Source organism: Lucilia cuprina, chromosome 2 (genome assembly GCF_022045245.1).
Source record: "Lucilia cuprina isolate Lc7/37 chromosome 2, ASM2204524v1, whole genome shotgun sequence".
Classification (NCBI taxonomy): domain Eukaryota; kingdom Metazoa; phylum Arthropoda; class Insecta; order Diptera; family Calliphoridae; genus Lucilia; species Lucilia cuprina.
In genome coordinates, this window is record NC_060950.1 from 51663058 (window position 1) to 51685353 (window position 22296).

The 22296-nt window shown below is 28.2% G+C and overlaps 1 protein-coding gene across 4 annotated transcripts in view; it reads left to right on the top strand.

The window, feature by feature from the left end:
* Window positions 1–831: 831 nt before the first annotated feature.
* LOC111675069 (ephrin type-B receptor 1-B) overlaps window positions 832–22296 on the top strand; it is a 65384-nt gene continuing 43919 nt past the window's right edge. For all 4 annotated transcript variants that reach the window (XM_046945792.1, XM_046945803.1, XM_046945795.1 and 1 more), the window contains exons 1-3: window positions 832–1206; window positions 9097–9849; window positions 10522–10601. In XM_046945792.1, the coding sequence (XP_046801748.1) occupies window positions 9156–9849; window positions 10522–10601 (774 nt within the window). In that variant the 5' untranslated portion in view covers window positions 832–1206; window positions 9097–9155. The remainder of the gene's footprint in view (window positions 1207–9096; window positions 9850–10521; window positions 10602–22296) is intronic.

The window sequence follows — 22296 nt, forward strand, 5'->3', positions numbered from 1 at the left end:
TTGCTATTTGTGGTCTTACTTGTCAAAAATGTTTATGTTCTCATTTTAACGTTTGCTTTTTGTAAACATTTCTGTAGATTTTTTTAATGTGACAAAGTGTAATTTAAGTGTTTAATGATTTTAAAAAATTTCTAATTTTTAAAAAGTATAGAAAAATAGGATTTTTAATATATATATATATATAATATATATATATATATATATATATATATATATATAATATATATATATATAATATATATATATATATATATTAATATATATATAGATATATATATATATATATTATAATATATATATATATATAATATATATATATATATATATATATATAGATATATATATATATATATATATATAATATATATATATAATATATATATAATATATATATATATATATATATATAAACAAAATATGTTTTAATAGCACAATAATAATTGTCACATTTTCAATTAATAATTATTTCACTATAATAAATTCTTCATAATTAATAAAATATATTAATTTTTAATAAAAATTATTATATTGATAAAAACATTATCTTCCATTTACTTTTTGAGTTGTTGGTAAACAAATTTTTGTAAACATATTGTGACAATTCAAACAACAACAAATTACCTGTGGTTTTTGTTTACATTGTGGTATGTACAATAACTCGTGTTGCTACTTATTAATTTTTTTTCTGTACATAATCTACTTCTTTATTTTTGTCTGTCATGTGTAAACGTGGTAAAAGATGTTTTTATATATGTTTAGAATTGTGCACATGCGCAATCTAGTTCTGGCAGTAAAATTGTCAACTTCTCTGTATACCCTGTGACATTGGCAACACTGGCCATTATTATCAAGACAAAAAATAATGATTGGCGTCTTTGTTAAGCTTTTGGTTATAAACTCAAAAGTGCATAAAACAATTTTTTAGTGGAAGTTTTTGGATATATAACTGAAAAATGAATTATTAAACATAATTACAATTTGTGTAAAACATAATTACTTTTTGTGTAAAACAAAACAAATAAAGTCAGTAAAACAAAACCAACAAATGTAAAAAAAACTTGTACATTTTCGTTTAAAAATATTTGGGGAAATGTAAACTGAAATAAAATAATGAAAACTGTGTATTGAATAATTTTCCTTCACAAAGAAAGCCAGTTAAAATGGAAGTGATGAACATTATTATTTTATAAACAATCTCGGGAACAGGTAAAGTGATTTTAAAAAACGCTAATTGTGTGTATATACAGAAAATAATAGTTTTGTTGTTATTTTTTCTTTTTTTGCTTTTATGGTGTATACAGAAATTGGCAACAAATCTTGTTTATTAGGATGGCATCGCTCCTTGTTTATAAGATTTATTTGTTCAATGTATAATTGATATCAAAGTTGCAGTTTTACTTAAAATATATAAAATTTATTTTTTTTATTATTATATTGTCAAGTTTTAATATGGAAGGAAGTATGTACATTGTACATATGTATGTACCAACATATATACATTTTTTTCTACAAGTGAACCATTTATTCTAAACAAAACAAAATATTCTCAGAATTTTTGCCATTAATAATACTAAACAAAACATATGAGACAAATAAAAATATTTATGTTTGATATGTTTTTTATTAAAATTTGAGAAATATTAGTGCAATTATAACATAAAATTAACAGCAATTTAAAAAAAATATACAGTATCCTTACAAAAATTAGCTGGTACATTTATTATCTGCAATTTTTGTGAAATATCTTAATAATAATATAGCTAGTCATAGTATTACGAAGTTGACACCTAAATTATAATTTTAGCACTTTTATAGAATTAATAATTTAAATCGATTTCTTAATAATTATCCATGAATAGGAACGAATATACACGTTGGATATAACTCTCCAATTTTGGAAAAATAAACCATTTATAGACCTTTTAATTCAAGAACTTGTGATATACATAGGGTAAATGCACCTAATGTCGGCATCACCCAGTAGTCGGCATCTTTTACATAAAAATGTAAATAAATAAGAAAAGCTGTACAAATTTATTAAGGTTTGATCTATATTTCATAGAAAATATGGTCTTTTTGCTTTATGAAATGAGTAAATTTAAGTAGGATTACTAATTTCCTCTATATTTGACGTTTTTTAGTGACAGCTTTGCAGCATTTGTAGTACTGTCAGTTTTCTTAAAAAAAATTTAGTATTAGTGCCACCTTAAACAAGTGAATATTTATATGAAATTAAATGATTTATTTGACAAAAATTGATTTAAATGAAAGAAAACAGTTGAAATATTCAATTTAAAGTGAAAAAGTTAGTTAAAAATATATTTTTTTTGTAATTTTAATCGCTGCCGCCATTAGGAACACAAATTTTTATGAATTCTTATTGTCGGCATAGGGGTGCCGACTACTGGGTATTAAGTTCGATCATACGTATTCTATAGTCGGCACTCTAAAATTTATTATTTCTCTATAGAAAATTGGGTATATTACTATGTAAAATTTCTATATAACAATTTTCTCTCTCAAAAATTATATGTATAACAGTTATTTTTGTAAAAAAAATTATGTATAACACTTCTCTATAAAAATTTATGTATATTACAATTTCCTCTATAGAAAATTGATTGTACAACATTTGTTTCTATAGAGAATTATGTGTATACAATTTTTTTCTATAGAAAATTTTATGTATAACAATTTTTGATACAAAAAATTATGTGTATATCAGTTTTCTCTCTATGAAAAATTGTGTGTATACCCTTTTTTTCCTACAGAAAATTACTTCTATAATAGCTTTTTCTACAGAAGATTACAATTTTTTACTACAGAATATAATTTTCTATACAAAAAATATGTGTATAACAGTTTTTTCTATTAAAAATTTTGCATATTAAAATTTTTTCTAACAAAATTGCTTCTTAACTGTGTTTTTACAAAAAAATTATGAGTATAACTTTTTTTTTTCTATAGAAAATTCCTAGTATGACAATTTTTCTACAGAAAAGTGTTCTTATTATAATATCCTCTATGAAACTTACGTTAAATTTTTTCCTATAGGAAATTGCATATTTTTATAAAAGATTTTCTTTAAAAAACAGTACATATAACACTTTTCCCTATAAAAAATTACTTTTTTCTCTAACAAAAAATATAATATTGTACAGAAAATTGCATGTATAACTCTTTTTCTATAGAAAAAAAAATGTTATTATGTATACTTATTACAATTATAATTATGTTCATAACATATTTTTCTACAGAAAAAACGATATTATTACAGTTATTTCTATAGAAAAAATTTAATTAAATATTTTCTTTGGAAAATTGTGTATATATCACTTTTTTCTATAAATAAATATGATTTTTTCAAACAAAAAATCTACTGCCGACTATAGGGACATTTTTTGTCGAACTTAGGAACACTGGTGCCGACTATTGGAAAATGTGGAGTTTTTAACAAAATTTACAAATTACTAAAAACTAGTTATTTGTTTTTCAAAAAAGGTAAATAGATCTAAAACTTAACTAAACACATAATTGAAATAACTAAAAATCATCGTAATAACATTTACCGACTCTTTAGGGGGATAGTTTGAAAAAGAGAAAAAAGTTAAACTGCCGACTATTGGTACATTTACCCTATGTATTTACTTCAAAAAATGTTATGTTTTTGAGTTATACACATTTTTAAATTTTGTATATGGGGAATTTCGTGTCAAGTGATCCAACAAAAAAAAAATCGATTTGGAAAAAATTTTAATAATTTTTCCTAGGACTATAGGTGTAAAATAGCATTCATTTGAATAAAACAGATTTTAACACGAAATTTCCCATATACAAATTTAAAAGGTCTGTTAAAAATTGTGTCATTTAAAAAATCAACGATATAACGATACTGATTACTATTGAAACAAATTGGTAGAGAAACTTTGATGCTTTCATTCTTCAATTTTGGGAAACGTAACTTCGGACCCGATATTTTTGAGGTTTATCTAAAAAATCGGGAGGTAAATTTGATTGTTTTAAACTGAACTTTTTATTAAGGTATAATCTTTTATAAGCGAACCGGGAATTTTATAGAGGAGAAGAACCCTCCTCCTGGCCGTAGGCCGTATTTAGTAAGCCTTTATTAAGCGAAGAAGGTGTTGAACATACTATAGAGGAGAAAATCTTTGCGCCCGTCCGTAGGCCGACTAATTTGGAATAGTTATTAAGCGAAGGTTTTGATGGTGTTGGTACGGTTGTATGGGGACTAGTCGAAATAATGGACCGATTTTAAAATTTTTCAATACGCTACGTCCTTGGGCGATTGGTATACTTAAAGGTGGGAGTAGGACGAATATTTTTGTATGTTGCAAACATTGTCACAAACCCAATGTACCCTCCCCAGTAAAGTTGTGTAGGGTATAAATACACAAGACAATGAAACTGAACGACATCCAATCATACAAAACATAAAAAATAAAATTCACAATGCAATAAAACCAACAGATATCGAAATTGCGAAACGAGATACATATAACGAAATATCTATTGCGAAACGAAATACATAAAATATACACATCTTTTTCCCAATGAACTGTGTTGTTGTTGTTGCTTATTCATAAAAGCATGGAAAACATTTCAGATGTTGTCTAGGATTTTTGTTCATATTTTGACATTTATGGACCAATTTTCCTGATTTCAATTTGCGATCTTCTCGAAAGCATCTCTAAAACAATTATTGAAGATTCGGATATCGCAGATGTCTGGGGTTTTCTAAAAATTGATTTCAACAAAAACACAGGCGGACAGACGGACATGGCTTTTTCGACTCCAGAATATATACAGTGAATCAACTAAGTATTTTTGCATACCTTTTTTAAGAGAATTTTGTCTTTTGTTCATAAATAATCTTCGAATAAACGGGTAAAAAGTAAATTTATTTTTTCCAATTATATATTGTATAAAATGGGAAAAATGTGAAAAAATATTAAAATAAAAGAGTTGGTGCATTTGCTGCTGCATTTTATTACTTTTCATCAATTCCAATGTTAAAAACTAGTTTAGTTTTTAGAACAAGTGTAGATCATTGAAATATAATTATGAAATGTTTATCAATATACATAATTATAAAATGTGAAATAATCCAAAGAATTATTGGAAAAACCGCACTGATTGATTTTTAAAAAAATCCGTAACTACCATAGGGGAGCGGCTTGTATCAACGGAAAGCTATTGAACTCATCATTTATATTCTCCAAAGTCCATATACGAAATAGGAACTACACTATGTATAGATTTTATCCTCTAAACAGTCGTGTGATTCAGGGAAAATACCTAATTTATATATTTACAAATACAGTTGGTTATCATCACCTAAGGACCACAAAAGTAATATTTTTTAACTAATACATACACTTATATATATATTTACACCTAATCAAGAATAACTATACAAATCCAAATACGACTACTTTATTTTATTCATAAAATAAAGCATTCAAAATATGAGATAGAAAATGAAGATTTTAGTATTTAAAGGTTTATTGTGGTATACTGTGATGTCCCCATACTTAAAGTGGATAGAATAAATATTATACAATTATAAATAAAATTGCCATAATACTCCTTAAATGGAGGGGGTTTCTATAATGTAGTTTTTGTTTATCAATACAAAATAACCAAAGCCCCATATTATTTTGTTGTAATATATAGTTTTATAACTCACTAAATATTTTTTCTACACTGAAAATTATTCATGCTTTACAAAAACAATTTTTGTAATTTCTATTTTCGTAATATTTACAAAAATTTCGTGTATAATACCAAATAATATTTAATTGATAGGACAATTAAATATTATTTGGTATTATACACGAAATATATAGTATATTATCTTTTAAAAAATTTTAATTATAATTTTTTTATATATAATTATGTATTTTGTGTTGGAAGAATTATTGTAATGTAGAAATTTGTATTTTTGTGGCCTATAGGCTATGTTACTGAATATTGTTAAATAAATAAAAAAATAAAAAAAAAAAATATAAAATGCCCAACAAATTATTGCAAGTTCCCCAATTTTTCCAAACGTTAATATATATTTTAATGTAAACCATGAAAAATTTTAATATTTTAAAATTTTGTATTTATTTCATATTAGAGATGTAAAGTCCGCCCAATGTTCGCTAAATGTTCCCATGTTCTTCATGTAAAATTTAAATTTTCTAGCTCTAATTGTTTCTCAGATAAACAATGTGTTCTATTTAATTCATATGGGGACTCCAAGCCCCCCCCCCCCCCCAGATAAAAGTATGACCTTATTTCTCCAAAATGTTCAGATTAATATTAAGGTTCTTCGTGCAAAATTTGAAGAATCTAGTTCTATTAGTTTACCAGATAATTCATATGGGAGGTGGCACGCCCCTACTTCTAGTAGCCTATAGTTCCTTCTAGATACACAGAAAGACACTGTGAAAATTTCAGGAAAATCGGTCCAGTCCAAACAAACATACATACAAACACTCATTTATATTTATATATAGATCGGAGATGCTCAAACACATACTACTGTTCTCTCATGTTCTCCTACATTAATTCAGCTTTTTCAAAATTTTGTTGTTGTATTTCTGTATGTATTTTAAAAACGTCGCGCACAGACCTTGCTTCGTTAAGTGCTGACCAGCTACTGATTTGATGTTGTTTTTCAAGTTGAGAGCAAACCAACTGGTATTGGTCATTATAAAAAGAAGAAGAATTAAACCTATAGTGTATCAACTTAGCGTCAGCAGAATTTTCTTATTCTATCACGCGTGCTATAAAATGGCAATATTGAGCTCCTCTGATATAGATACAAGATTAGAAATACAAATAAATGATGTCTGTTGTTCCCGTGAATAATGGATTTTACAAATAACATAAAAACCATTTGTCATGATATTGATCATTATGAAAAGAAGAAGAATTAAACCTATAGTGTATCAACTTAGCGTCAGCAGAATTTTCTTACCCTATCACGCGTGCTATATAGAATGGCAATATTGAGCTCCTCTGATATAGATACAAGATTAGAAATACAAATAAATGATGTCTGTTGTTCCCGTGAATAATGGATTTTACAAATAATATAAAAACCATTTGTTTTCTTGTAATTTAAAGCAATTTTGAAACGACTATCACTACAAAAAACCCTATCGTTAAAATTGACATTTCATTTTGTTTATGTTAAAAACAAAAATTTACAAAAAGAGTTTATAGTATACAAATGTTAACAGAATGAACAACTGCACACTAAGAAGTGAAACGCTGTCAAAAAGTACCTAAGTATACGCTCAGTCGGTACATAACTCTAAGAATTATTACATTTAAATTTATATTTTAAAAAAATTCTTTAAATATTTTGCAGTATAATTTATCTATAAACATTATATATGAATGTATCTTTGCTTTTTAATCTGCAATATTGAAATAATAAATAATTTAGTTGAATTTTGTACCATACAAAAATTTACAACATTGTTTTTTTCAGTTTTCATACAAAATAAATAAATTAAAAATCAAAATAATGGGAGCAGACATACATACATACATACATACATACATACATACATACATACATACATACATACATACATACATACATACATACGTACGTACATACATACATGGAGCTCTTATGGAACAAAGATATATTTATGGATTTAATTCAGTTTGGATTTGTTTGTTACTTAGGGTGAAATGGAATTAAACTTTGTTGTTATTTAAATGTAGATACATAAATCAATTAGAATAGAAAATATAGGTCTTTGTATACAAAAAAATGCTTCGGTTGTTGTTGTAAAAGCTAAAACTTTACAATAATCTAGTTGGGGGTTTCTACATTAAAGTCCAGGCCTACTTCAATTGCATGCGTCCATAAATTCATTGGACAGAGTGAAGTAGGGTTGGTTGAGTAGTTGAATATGTGGTGGGTATCATGAGGACCCTGACCATATTCGTTGGGGACGGCACGTTCTATACGTGACCAGTAGGCATTGAGCCTGTTGCTCCATACCGATCTAAGTTGTGCCAGAACTACTCTTATTTTCCGCGGCAAGTTTTCTTCCGTGTCCGTGTCTCTATGAATTTCGTTCAAAGCTGCCGAATACGAGGGCTGATCCAGTGGATCCCGCACATATCTGCATATGTTTTCCTCGTATATACGAAGGTCCTTCCTGACATGCCGCGGGGTAGTATCCAATTGTGTGATGACAATTCCTCCTGGTTTGACTTCTCCGATGTCATGTTTAGGTTTACTTCCTTTGTGCAGCTGGTAAAAAGTGTTGTTGACGACTTCGCTGGTGATAATTGCAGGTTACGCGCAGTGGAGAACTGATGTATTTCATGGAGATAACCATTAACCAGAACGCATAATTCAACAATATTGTGGCCCGTAGCCATGATTGTACAGTCGTCCGCGTATGAAATCACTTCAACGCCTTGTGGAGGTGTGGGGAGCTTAGAGATGTAGAAGTTAAACAAAAGTGGCGATAGTACTCCACGCCTTGTTTGGAGCGTCTGTTTCTAAACTCCACGATCGAGGAACAACAACAACAATATATTCTTAGGTTTCGAACAGTGCTGTGCATGCATATTGATGATCATGTGGAAAATAGTTTCAAAAATTTCAAAATAAAATTTTAAAAATAATGTAATGTTAAATTTTTTATATAATTATGTTTATATTTATTTTGTGTTATAATTTCTGCTTTCTGCAAATTATAATTATACATTGTATTATGAAATAAACATATGGGCATTATCTTGTCAAGTGACCCAACTCAAAAAATTGATTTGAATGAAGTTTGGATAATTGTTTCATATGAGAAATATTCTTAAAAAAATTTAATTTAAAATAAATATAATTAGTATATTAACTCCTTTGGACAATATTTACTATACCAATAGGTGAAAAGTTGCACTCATTTCAATAAAACCACACTTTGATTCCCCTATGTCTATTATCGGAAGACATAGATTTTAAAAGTTGGGTCACTAGGCACGAAATTGCCTATATATATTAGAAATATATGAATATATAGTTTTTAATTAATAAAATACGTTTTTCTATTATTTTAGATTACAATTATGAGTATTAGAAACCATTTGGAAAAACAAGTATTTTTATCAACAGGAAAATGCATGCTATTTTATCCAATGCATGCGATTTATGTCAAAAGAAGAAAATGTTAAAGTTTGTAGCCAACATCCTTTTGTCGCTTTTTCATCGTTATCTCCGCATTCATCACCAAAAAGTTTTTAACATGTTGTACCCTTACTGTGGAGGACATCATAGTCGATCTCATAAAAAATATATATTACCTGTATATAATGTTGATTTCAATAATGGTTTATCAACTGAAAAATCGAATTTTTTAATAAATAATATAAATAAAGAAAATAGTTATAATAATAATGCTTCCAACATACAACAAAAGACTTCCTTATGTGCTTCAACAATGCAAATTTTAACAACGATATCAACTAAAACACTGCCATTTATCTTGCCATTATCTTACAAAAAAGCAATTACAGCAAAGTATTCATCTTCTTTATCAACCTACACATCGACATCATCAGCTTTTATTGCAACGAATTATTTATTATCTACTCCATCACATTCATCTGTAACATCCCAAGACGATTCCTGCCACAAACATTTATTTACTTCATCTTACAAACCATCATCATTAAACATGTTCATAAACACCGTAGCTTGCGGGGGATCAGCGCCATCAATGTATTTTCCTAAAAACGGCCAATTCATTATGAAATTAATAGTAATATTTATATTATTAATAATGCAGATTGGCTTTGCAAGTGCAGATCAAGGTAAATTAGTTTTTTAGTACTATAATTCGGTAAGTTCAATATATAAATTTTAAAATACTACATTCAGAATTATAAGTACCTTATATGTTATATTTTTAGTTTATTTATTTATTTATTTATTTATTTATTTATTTATTTTATTTTTCTTTAAATGAACTGTTAATTTTGAAAGTGCTTTAAAAACCATTTGAAATTATACCTCTGAGTCTAATGTCTAGTTAATTAATTTGATTCTTTCTGTTAAAATGGTAGTTTTTGTAAAAAAGTAAGCCCACAATAAAATAACTATTAAAATCTACTAACTATTTTTGGGTCTATTATAAAAAAATAATATTTTAAGTCAATTTAAAGTTATTCTGTAATTTCAAATATGCAATACTAACGCAACTAAAAAAATTTTCTTTAGTTTTAATTAAAGTGAAATTTAAAAAAAATATATATATTTTTTTGTTTGTAAAAAGTTGGATTAATTCTCTCAGTATTTGTATGTAAAAGAGTTAAAATCGTTTAACATTCGATTGATTTTTGTGTGACTATATGCCTCATACCTTTTTTTTAATAGACTCTCAATCAATATTTTCATTTAATCGGTCAAATTTTCTGGAAAATATCATAAACAAAATGTTTTTATATTTAAGAAGACAAAATTGTATTTTATCATTATTATTTCAGTTATTCTTCTTGATACAACGAGAGAAGCTACATTGGAATGGACACGTTACCCGTACGGACCCCAAGCACAAACACCAGGGGTATGTACTAAATTTAAATGTTAATAAAACTAAAATAATATTAGAGTTAGAGTCCGCAAATTTTTATTTTTTTATTCATTTCCAGTAATACGAAGCCTTCAAGGCTAAATTACATATTGCTTAGGAACATGAAGAAACTTAAATTTTCTAACCTAAATTCATAACTAACTTTAAACATAGTTTATCCAAATTATAACGGTTAAAAGAGCAAAAAATAATATAGACAATTTCAAAAGAGGTCCAAATTAATAGCAACACTGATCAACAAAACGAGTAATACTAATATATAAACAAAAACAATAGCAATATTCTCAAATAAAAAGTATAACAATCAAGGTAGTTTGCAAATAATATTGTGATCAAATCTAAATTAAGTGGCTCCATTACTTGAAAACAAATCCAAAAGTTTGATGCGGAAGGCATTATTTGAATGTGAGAAAATACATAGCTCCAAAGGTAAGTAGTTGCAACAACGAGCAATACGAACTAAGAATGATCGTTGATTGAAGGAATTATTATTAATTTTGGGTACCAAAATCTGCAGACTACTAGTCCAACGGTTCCCAAAAGGTCCGTAGCAAAATCCTACGTCCGCGACGACGTACGAAAAAATTTCCATCAATAATCAATATTCGGCTTTTATATATGGATGACTAGCTTTTTGTACCCTCAGTTGCCCGGGATTTTAAATGATTTATAATATTAAATCTATAGATCAATTAATATTGTCTTTGCTTTTTACTCCTGAAATTCATATGTCGAAATTTAAATCTACATTCAAACTATATAATTCAGAACAACATTCACAAAATTTACCAAAACCGTTTTCAAAATTCTTTGGGCTTGAGTAGTAAAAGATTAGCAACAAAGCAATAAAAAATATTAATTTAAAGCATGTGAAAGGACTTCATGAAAATTATTTTTTCATTTAACAGACATTTCATAAAAATGATTCTAAGTTTAAAATAAATTTGAAAATAAAAGTTGTTAAAACTAAAGTACAATATTTGAATATAAATTGTTCATCAACACCCCTTCTCAATATAACAAATATTGTTAACAATGACGTATACATAATATAAACATAGAACAAAAATATAATTAATGACAAAAACCAATTAATTCTCTAAATTTAAAAATTTTTAATTTTCTGTAAAGTTTTTGTAAATAAGTCTGCTAACATTTGGTCAGTAGGACAATATGTTTTCTTTAACAAATCTCTCACAAAATAATATTTTACGTCTATATGCTTGCTTCTTGGATTAATCTTCTCTTCTTATATTATCTTGAGGCAACTGTGGGTATCTTTAAAAATGATGATCTTTGATATTTCTATTTCAAATTCTCCTAGTAGTTGTATAATCCATAGCATTTCTTGCGTTGCTTGTGCTAATGCCACAAATTCTGCTTCAGTAGATAATAACGTAACATTAGTTTGTTTTCGACTTGCGTAACTAATTGTTGCATCTCCAAGTTTAAAATTGAACCCTCTTGTAGATTTTCTACTACATATTTCCCCAGCCCAACCAGCATCAGCATATCCTTTTAGGTCCAGCGAGTTTTTAGTTCCAACACAAAGTTTAAATGTTTAGTACCTTTGAGATATCTAATTACCCTTTTAATTTCGATCCAAGCTCGTTGATTTTGGCCGCTTACTTTTCTTGCTAGTATTGATACAGCAACTGATATATCTGGTCTTGTGTTGTTTGAAATATATAATAAAGATCCAATAGCCCTCCTATACAAATTATTGTCTTTTAATTGAGATTTCTCATTACATTCTTTCAAATAACCAGCATCCATTAGAATTGAGGAAGATTTAGCATCAGAAAGATTAAATTCATTTATAATTTTATTGATGTATTTTTCTTGTGATAAATAAAAAATTCCTTCTTCATGATTTCTCTTAATTCCTAAATATAATTTTAATTCGCCTATATCTGTTATCTCAAAATGACTGTTTAATATACAAATCATATTCATGATTGCACTTTCATCTTTGCATGCTATTGAAATGTCATCCACATAAATTAATACGTATGCCTTCAAACCATTAATTGTTTTTACTGCCTTTCTCCTTCTGAATCCAGAATTTATAAAAACTTCATTAATTTTTGGATTCCAACAGCGAGCAGATTGTTTTAAGCCGTATATGCTACGTTTTAATTTGCCAGCTTCTTTACAGCTTCCACAAATCCCTCAGGTTGACGTATATAAATTTCAGTATCAAAATCGCCATTAAGAAAAGCAGTTTTGACGTCCACATGTTTAACCTTCAAGTCTTCAAAACTTGCTATTGCCAATAATGATCTCAAAGGTGTTTGTTTAACTACTGGCGCCAAAACTTGATCATAATCCTCCCCAAACTTCTGTGAAAATCCCTTTGCAACCAATCTTGCCTTATATTTTTTGGTTACCCTCTACCGTTGTCTTAATTTTGTATACCCATTTACAGCCAACTAACTTACGACCCTGGGGCATCTTGACTAGTTCCCATGTTTTATTTTCTCTCAAAGATTTTATTTTATCTTCCATAGCTGCCATAAAATTTTTGCTGGTCTTCATATAGCTGCTTTGTAAAAAATTGGGTCTTCATTTGAAATCGTTTTATAGCAGTATTTTTTTGGTGGCATTCCTTTATTACATCTTAAAGAAATCCTTCGACCAACCTCATGGTCTTCATGACTTTGTATATATATAGCAGAAGAAGAATCATTACTTTCAGATGATGTAGGTGAAGAAAATTTATCCGCAGATTCAAATCCATAGCAGTCTTCATCATCAGATACAGAACATTCTTCAGATACACAACAATCGTCAGATATTAGTGATTCCTCATATTGTGGTATTTCAAGATTTTTTTTTCAATATTCCGATTTTTCATCAATACATTTACCATGTTTTCGGAGTGTTCTTCATCATTGACTTTAATAAGATCACCATCAAGTTTATTTGACTCAATAAATTCCACATCTCAACTAATAGCAATATTGTTGGAATTTAGATTAATTAACCGAAAAGCCTTTGATTCATCACAATAGCCAACCAATCTGCATTTGACCGCAACGTCATCTAACTTCTTTCGCTTTTGTTTATTGATATGCGCATATGAAATTGATCCAAAAACACGAATATGTTTTAAATCTGGAGTTTTCTTAAAGTACAATTCATAGGGAGTAACATTAGTAGCAGAAGATAACATTCGATTATGGATATAATTGGCAGTGTTTACAGCTTCCGCCCAATACTGGATATTAATTTCAGCATCATTCAACATGCATCTTGCCATTTCCATTAAACTTCGGTTTTTCCTTTCTGCCACCCCATTTTGTTCAGGTGTGTAGGGTGCAGTAAGTTGATGAAATATGCCTTTACTTTTCAAGTATATATCCATCTTCTTATTGCAAAATTCACCACCAAGATTAGTTCTTATAACTTTAATCGTTTTTCATATTGATTTTCTGTTAACTCAATATAATCTTTTATTTTCTCAAAAGCTTCATATTTTTTATTAATAAAATAAACATAACAATAGCGACTATAATCCTCAATCAATGTTAAGAAGTATCGATATACAATTGGGTGTTGGATTTTCCATGGGTCTGCATGTACCAATTCTAAAATACATTCTGGCTTGATGTTGCCACTTTAATGAACGGCTTTCTTGTTAATTTGGATTCTAAACATACGTTACATTTAAAATCACAGCTACATTTACTAATATTTACACCAATTATTAAACCTTTGTTGACAGCCGACTAAATTGCTCCAATATTTCGGTAACCGAAGCGTCGATGCCACACATGAATGCATTCAGCTTTACCTTCAGAAATTTTGTTTGCATTTTGGGTTTGTTTAAGAACATACAAATTATTTTTAAGAACGCAGTTGCGTATACTTATCCATTCATAAATATGCTACAGGAGTTTGCATCAAAAAACACACGAAAACCTTCAGCAGCCAATTTACGTACGGATAATAAACTTCCTTCTAATTTTTTCTTGGATACATACATACAACTGACATTATAACACAAGCATCCAGGTAGAAGTACGAGCAATAACGGAATGCGTAAATTGGATTAGAATAAATATGGGACCCACAGCGCTTAATATATTTACCGACAGCCAAAAGGCAATTAGGGCGATATCAGGACATATAACTAAATCTAAAACCGTATTGGATTAAAAGAAAGCGTTAAATGAATACTCTCCCAGGGCTAAGGTTCTCATCATATGGGTACCAGCTCACTCGGGAGTAGTCGGTAACGAAAGGGCGAATGTAATAGCACTAAAGGGAATGGAGCTCGAGGCAGTTAACCCGACAAACGCAAAACCATTCAAGGCAGTAAAAGCTGAATTAAAAATATGGGTGAGAGAATTCCATAAGACCTCTTGGAATAATAATACAGTGGGTAGATCCACGAAGATTCTATGGGGTGACCCAGATGAGAGCATGACGAAAAATTTCCTCAAAATTAGTCTAAAGTTAGGATTACGAGCACATTTATGTAAAATTGGAGCATGTGGAGAAGACAATTAAACTCTGGAGCACTTTCTTCGCCACTGTCAGGCATTCGTCGAAGTTAGATCCAAGTATCTTGGAATAACATTCCTGACATACACTGATTGGAAGATTCTTAGGAATTACGTTCAGGAAACATTTAGTTCCCCTTCTTTTGTCCGCGAAGTAAAAAACAAAGAGTAAAAATTATTAAACAACGGTAATGGACTATCAAATTTCATTATGAAAAGTAATCATACACCTTAGTTGAATGAAATCAGAACAAATACATTTTAAAAAGTTATTTACATGATTTCAAATAAAGCAATAGAACTAACACCTGAAATAACCTCGAGTTCATAGAAAATTTGGGACATTAGAAGGAAATATGCTAACTTATACATAATGTGGTTAGGATAATGTATATTAGTAGATAGAATTTTACTAATATATAACTGAAGCTACATCCATATGAATATTTTTGGACAAAATGGGAGAGACACCTTCCATATGAAGAAAATATTAAATCAGCATATCTGAGCAAATATGACAGATAAAGACTTCAAATTCTGTTCGAACCATTTCAGTGTCACATGTTTGAGGAAAAAAGGGGGAATAGCAGTTAGGGGTGTGGCTTCTCCCATAAGAATTAAATATACAAAAATTCGTTTATTTGGAAAACTAATAGCTTTTTTTGGAGGAAGAACTTTTAAATTCATGTAAACATTTTGTTTAATAAATAGGCCTCTACGTTTATCTGGGGAGCTAGTTTTTGCAAATTTTACGAACTTTTATATTCATCTAGACGTTTTGGGTAAAAATTAAGAATGAATTTAATACAAAAATTCGTTTATCTTGGAAACAATTAGAGATAGAATCTTCAATTTTTTTACGAACAACTTTAAAGCATATCTGAACATTTCATTATGGAACCTTGAATTAGAGCTAAAAAATTTAAATTTTACACGAAAAATTTTGACTTTCTCATGAACATTTAGAGAAAAATGGGCGAACTTTCAATGGGCCTTGGTATCTTTCATATGAATTAAATACAAAATTTCGTATTTCTGCGAAACTGATAACTTTTAAGCAGGTCGCCGTATATAAAAATATTTCATTGTCAACAAAAAATCACTTGCGTACCAAAAATAATTGACACCTCTGAAAATCGAGAAAAAAATATATTTTCAAGTACTCAAAATTGACATAACATACAGATCCTTATACCTACACCACTTTTGTGGGAAGGGTATAATGGGTTTGTGCTGATGTTTGTAACGCACAAAAATATTCGTCCTACACCCATCTTCTGGGTAGATTAAGCCATGTCCTTTCATCTGGCTGTCCATGTAAAGGTTGTGCGCAAAGTACAGGTCCAAATTTTAAAGATAATTGGGTGAAATTTGGCACATATGCTTTTTTGACCCAAATTGGGTGAAATTTGGCACATATGCTTTTTTGACCCAAGGACGAAGCCTATTGAAAATTGTTAAAATCGGTATATTATTTTCCTAGCTCACAACAAAATTCCCGAAAATGGTTTTTGAGCTTGCTTTATGTAAAAGATATTTGTATTTCGATCACAAGCGGCACAATTATAAAAGCCCTTAGACCATGCCAAATTTCAAAAAGATCGGTGACTTGAATGCACAAACTGCACTATATATCGTGTAAAAATCCAGTACAAATAAATATTATAAAAACTTAAACTATTCATTAAATTTTATCAAAATCGGATCATATGTTGCTTAAATATATGTTAAACAATAATATATTTAATATAAATGCTTTATTATGACTATGCTTTCTTTTTACTTGTTTTAATTTATTTTTGGTTTAATGATATTAAAAAATCAAATATGAATATATAGTCCGGCATGGTGGCCCATATGATACTCTACACCAGTTCAAAATGTGGATTATTTTTTTAATAATAATTCATTTAATTTAATTTTACCTTAATTCTGGAATATTTCTAACTGGGAAAATTCCTACGATAACTTAATGATCAAAGCTAAAGTTCAAAACCCCTAAACCATTGGTGGGTCAATCTTTTATGTTATCTGTCATTGAAAGTTGCGCTTTTTAACACTAAGCTTATTAAAAATTTTTAAATACCTCCAGAATTTACTTCAAAAATATATATTTTTTATATGCAAAACAATTTTGCAAGGAATATTTCTTACATTTTTTGAAACACAATGAAACATAATGTTGTTTTGAACGAAAATACATTGTTTTTGATCAAAAAAATATAAATTAGCTTAAAATTTAGGGTCAAAACTAAAGCACAAAACTTTGAATACAGTGAGCTACAAAACAATGGAAACTTGTTTTAAATTTAAAAAAAAAATTATTTTTGTTTTAGAATTTCATTGGTATATATCCTTTTACACTCAAATTAATAACATTCTATGAATATAATTAATTGAATTTTTAAGTATTTTCTTTTTGTTTTTAATTTTTCACATTATTATTTTGCTATTTAAATCTTAACTCTAGCCATTTTAATTAATGGAAAAATAATCTAATTTTGTTAAAAAAATAAAAAAAAAATAAAAATGAAGTATATCTTGAAATAGCAGTAAACCACGATTTTTAAATACTGTTATTTTGCATATTTATACCCTTTATATAAGTATATATAAGTTTGTCATTCCGTTTGTAATTTCTATAATATAATTTTCCGACCCTATAAAGTGTATATATTCTGGATCCTTATAGATAATCGATTAAGCCATGTCCGTCTGTATGTCTGTCTGTTGAAATCAGTTTTTCGAAGACCCCAGATATCGGCGAGATCTCTTAGATATGCTTTTGAATCGCTATTTAAAATCAGCAAGATCGGTGCGTAAATAACGGAGATATGAGCAAAAATCCGAGATAACCTCGGAAAATTTCATCAAAAAATGTCATATTTTTTCATGCTTTGTTAAATAAGCAACAACAACACTGGATATTGGAAATATGTAGATGTATTTGGTTTAATTCAGCTGTGTATTTTATTTTGTATGTTTGGATGCTGTTGGCTTTATTGAGTTTTTATTTTGTTTTTGTTTTCTTTTTGTGAATTCTGTTCGTTTATTTGGATGGAGGTTGGTTGTATTGCGTTGTTTATTTTGTTTTTATGTGTTTTTCGTTATGTATGTTTAGATGTCTGTTGATTTAATTGCCTTGTGTATTTTGTTTTCGTTGTTTTTGTTCGTTTCGTTTTGCTTTTGGTGTAATAATAAAGTAGTCGGGAAAAAATTTAAAATTTATAAATCTAATATGTTTAAAATATAAGATTCGGCACAGCCGAATATAGCACTCTTACTTTTTTAGTAAGAGGGTTCTATTCCGTAAAAGTTCAAAAGTTTCTAATATTTTGTCAGTACCATAATAATAAATAACATTTATTTGGTTTTCCTTTTTCTGAATTTAAATTTGTTCCTGGTTTTTTGTTAATTTTGGTAAATAAATGTATATAAATAAAAATTAATAATAATTATTAATAATATATAAATAATAATTTTAGAATTTTTACCATTTCTGAAATATTTGTAAAAGTTTGTATTGTTTTGTCGACCACTGTATATACAATTTTAGTGAATTTTTATAAACTGTAAACAAAAATTGCTATTGAATTAGTAAATCATTTGAATGTATTTTAAGAAAAAATGTTAAAATGGTGACTAGGTCCGCTGAAGGTAGTAGAGAATATTTTATTTTCATCGACTATTTCGAAAGAAAATCAATTACCCTTAAAGAACTAAGGAAAAATTACTCTGCTATTAATTATATTAAAGTATGAAGGGAATATCAAAAACCAAATAAGTCGAAGCTAACACAATGTTACAATTGTCAGATGTACGGACATTCTGGGCAAGGCGCGCTGGAAACCATATAACACTTTTTACTGTTATAAATTCGATCGCCGAACAGGAACAGAAGGAGGAACAACCTTTATCACCTAAAACTACTGAAGTTATCAAAAACATTGGTGTTAGAGTAAGTTGTGGAAATGACTGTGTTGACATTTACTTATGTTATTTTCCAGGAGGCACTACTGGTTCAGCCATCTCAAAACAACTAAAATTAAAATCTGACCTGCGCAAGTTAACAGATACTAGCAATAAATACATATTAGGTGGTGATCTAAACTGCAGAAATGGTTATGTGTATGCTTAAGAAATAACAAATTAGAAAATTCAACTAAACCAAACACAAATATAATTTCCTCATGAATATACTTATATTCCAGCAAATCTACATAAATCTACATATTTGAAACATATCAGCTGTCAAAGTTATTAATGATCTAGGATCAGACCATTTACCTATTATGTGTAATTTCAATATTTAGGCCAATTAAACTATATTACAAAGAAAGAAAATGCCTAAATATCAATTAAACAAAAATTGCTTATACCTAAAAAAAAAATCTAAAATAATTACAAGTCCAATATTAGTTACAAGTCGGTAGATAACTTGGACTACGCTTTCATTAAGACAAATTTGTTTTCATTTGAAGAATTAGGTGAACATAGTGCAATAACTACCAAATGTCAAATAGATGACATGATAAATATTTTTAATAATGTTGTAAAAGCAGCAATAGATACATCTGTACTCAAAAAGCATATAGAAATGGATAAATAATATCTTAAATCTTAAAAAAGAAAGAAATCAAGTAATATTCCGATTTTGAGAGACAACAACAATATCTACTATACTTAGCAAGAGATAAGTTTTGGCTCAAACATTCAAATTGAATCACTCTTCTTCAGCTCATTTAACTGATAGCGTAACTATTTCCGGAGTTAATAATATTGCTACCCAAATACTTAATATGATTTATACCCCACCTGAACCAGGAAAAAGTACTTAATATTATCAAAAAACTTAAAAACAACAAGTCGCCCGGTTTAGATAATAATATATAATAATATATAAATAATAAATGCTTAAAAAATTCTACCTAATAAAGGTTTTAACCGAACAAGCCAGCGGATTTACCTTTATCATATAGACCCTTTCTTACTTTCTTCTCTGAGCGAAATATTAGAGAAAATTCTGAAGGAAAATATTGTAGTTTTCATTGATGTACATACCGCCTCCACAACAATTTTGGTTCAGAACAGAACACAACACTACTCAACCTTTATTGAAAATAAGAAATTTGGTGAAAAATAATTTTAATATCGGTAAATCAACGGGTATGGTCTTACTCGATATAAAAGCTTCATTTGACTCAGTATGGCACAATGGATAAATATACAAATTAAAAAGACTAAATTTTTCTATTGAAATTGTTAAAATAATACAAAACTTTCTACAAAATACATATTTTAATGTATATCTGGGTAAAACTTCGTCAACGCAAAAATAATATTTTAGATGGCTGCCCTCAGGGCTCTTGTTTGTAACCAATATTATATAATAATATACACCTCATGTTCCAGTATTTTTCAATTGCGTTATGTCAATATTCATCATCAATTCTTGCATCAATCGTTGCTCGGACTCATATGCATTTAACATTATCTCCAACCTTCAAATTGCTCTTAATAAGTTAAAGGCTAATTTTGATAAATAGAAAATTTTGATTAATCCAGAAAAAACAATATATTTTACCAGGAAGAGTAAAATCAGTTTTATTCCCCAGTATCCGTTACGTTTTATGAATATTCACATCCCATGGGAAAGTAATATCAAATATCTAATTGTTATACTTGAGGCCAAAGTAAATTTTTACTGTCACATACACATACACACATTAGGGTACTGTACCCTCTAATTAATAGAAACTCGCAACCGAATATTAATAACAAGAAACTCATTGTTAAATCTATTTTTCACCCCGTTATGTTCTACTGCGCTCCAGTTTGGTCGTCATATAAAAAAGCTTCAAATAGCACAAAATAAAATACTTTAAATTCCTTGGCATTACCCTACTCGATCTTGCAGGCATTGAGCTCGTCCAGGATAGAATAGTCAAATTGACAACAAACTTCAACAGTAGATGTTTAGCATCACAATACATTAATGACATGATCTCATCGTAATTTTACCGTAGTATAGTATAGAATTGTTATTTTATTAGCTTCAAATAGGGTTTTGTAAATTTTTTCCTTCATATACATATAATGATAAGTCTTCACTGTAAATTTTGTACATATTACAATTAAATAACACATTACTAAGAGACATAGCCCCTAAACTCTTTATACTTTATACAAATGTAATACAATTGATTTTATTCGAAATAAATAAATAAATAAATAAATAAATAAATAAATAAATATAAGTATTTTTTTGATCATTCGGCTTCGTAGTGCACTTTTAAACGATCCTTTATTCTATTTATTTACTTTATATTGATAAAATTTTGCAATCACATTACATGGAAAACATCCCAAGACCACAATATTACCCCCTTCGTGTTTTATTTGTACTGCAGTATATCGATAATTACACTACTGGCTTAGATTCTAACTGTTATTCATCAAAATCAATTTTATTTTGCTTCGATTCATCAGAAAAATTTTCATTGTATAAAATTTCGGTCTAGGTGTCCTTTTGTCCGTCCTAGCCAGTTCGAAATATAGACAAAATAAAAGGAGTTTATACATCAATATGGCTTTGAGCAACCTTCTACAGTTCTTCTCTGGAAAGTTTTGGACATAATATTTTATATTATTAATTGAATTGGACCTTGTTATTGTAATATAACTATTTTTAATATCCAAATTCGATACTTGTCCTCCCGTTTGAGCCTGATGATTGAAAGTGGCATATAATTTATTAAAATGTTGTGATACATATTAATTTTTTTAGAAATAAGTGTCACTGATTGACATTTATTATTTTTTAATCGCAAAAAATACTTCTATGGAGTAATTTTGAATTTTAAGTTGAAGCAAAGTGCATTGCAAAGGCTAATGATCAAAAATTACTGTAAAAATGTTATGTATTCAATTCATTTTACGTAAGTTTGCTCCTAAAATGCCTACAACAGATAGTTAACAATTGCTTTCATTTTGTCGTTCCAATATTTGGCTAATTTATGTAATTTGTAAAAAATAATGGTTTTAAATTTTAAACAACATTATTTTGCATTGTTTTTATAATTTCTTGACTATATTCTTTCTAAACTAATAACTTTAATTACAAAGTAACCAATTTTTATACCCTTTACCTATTGTTGTTG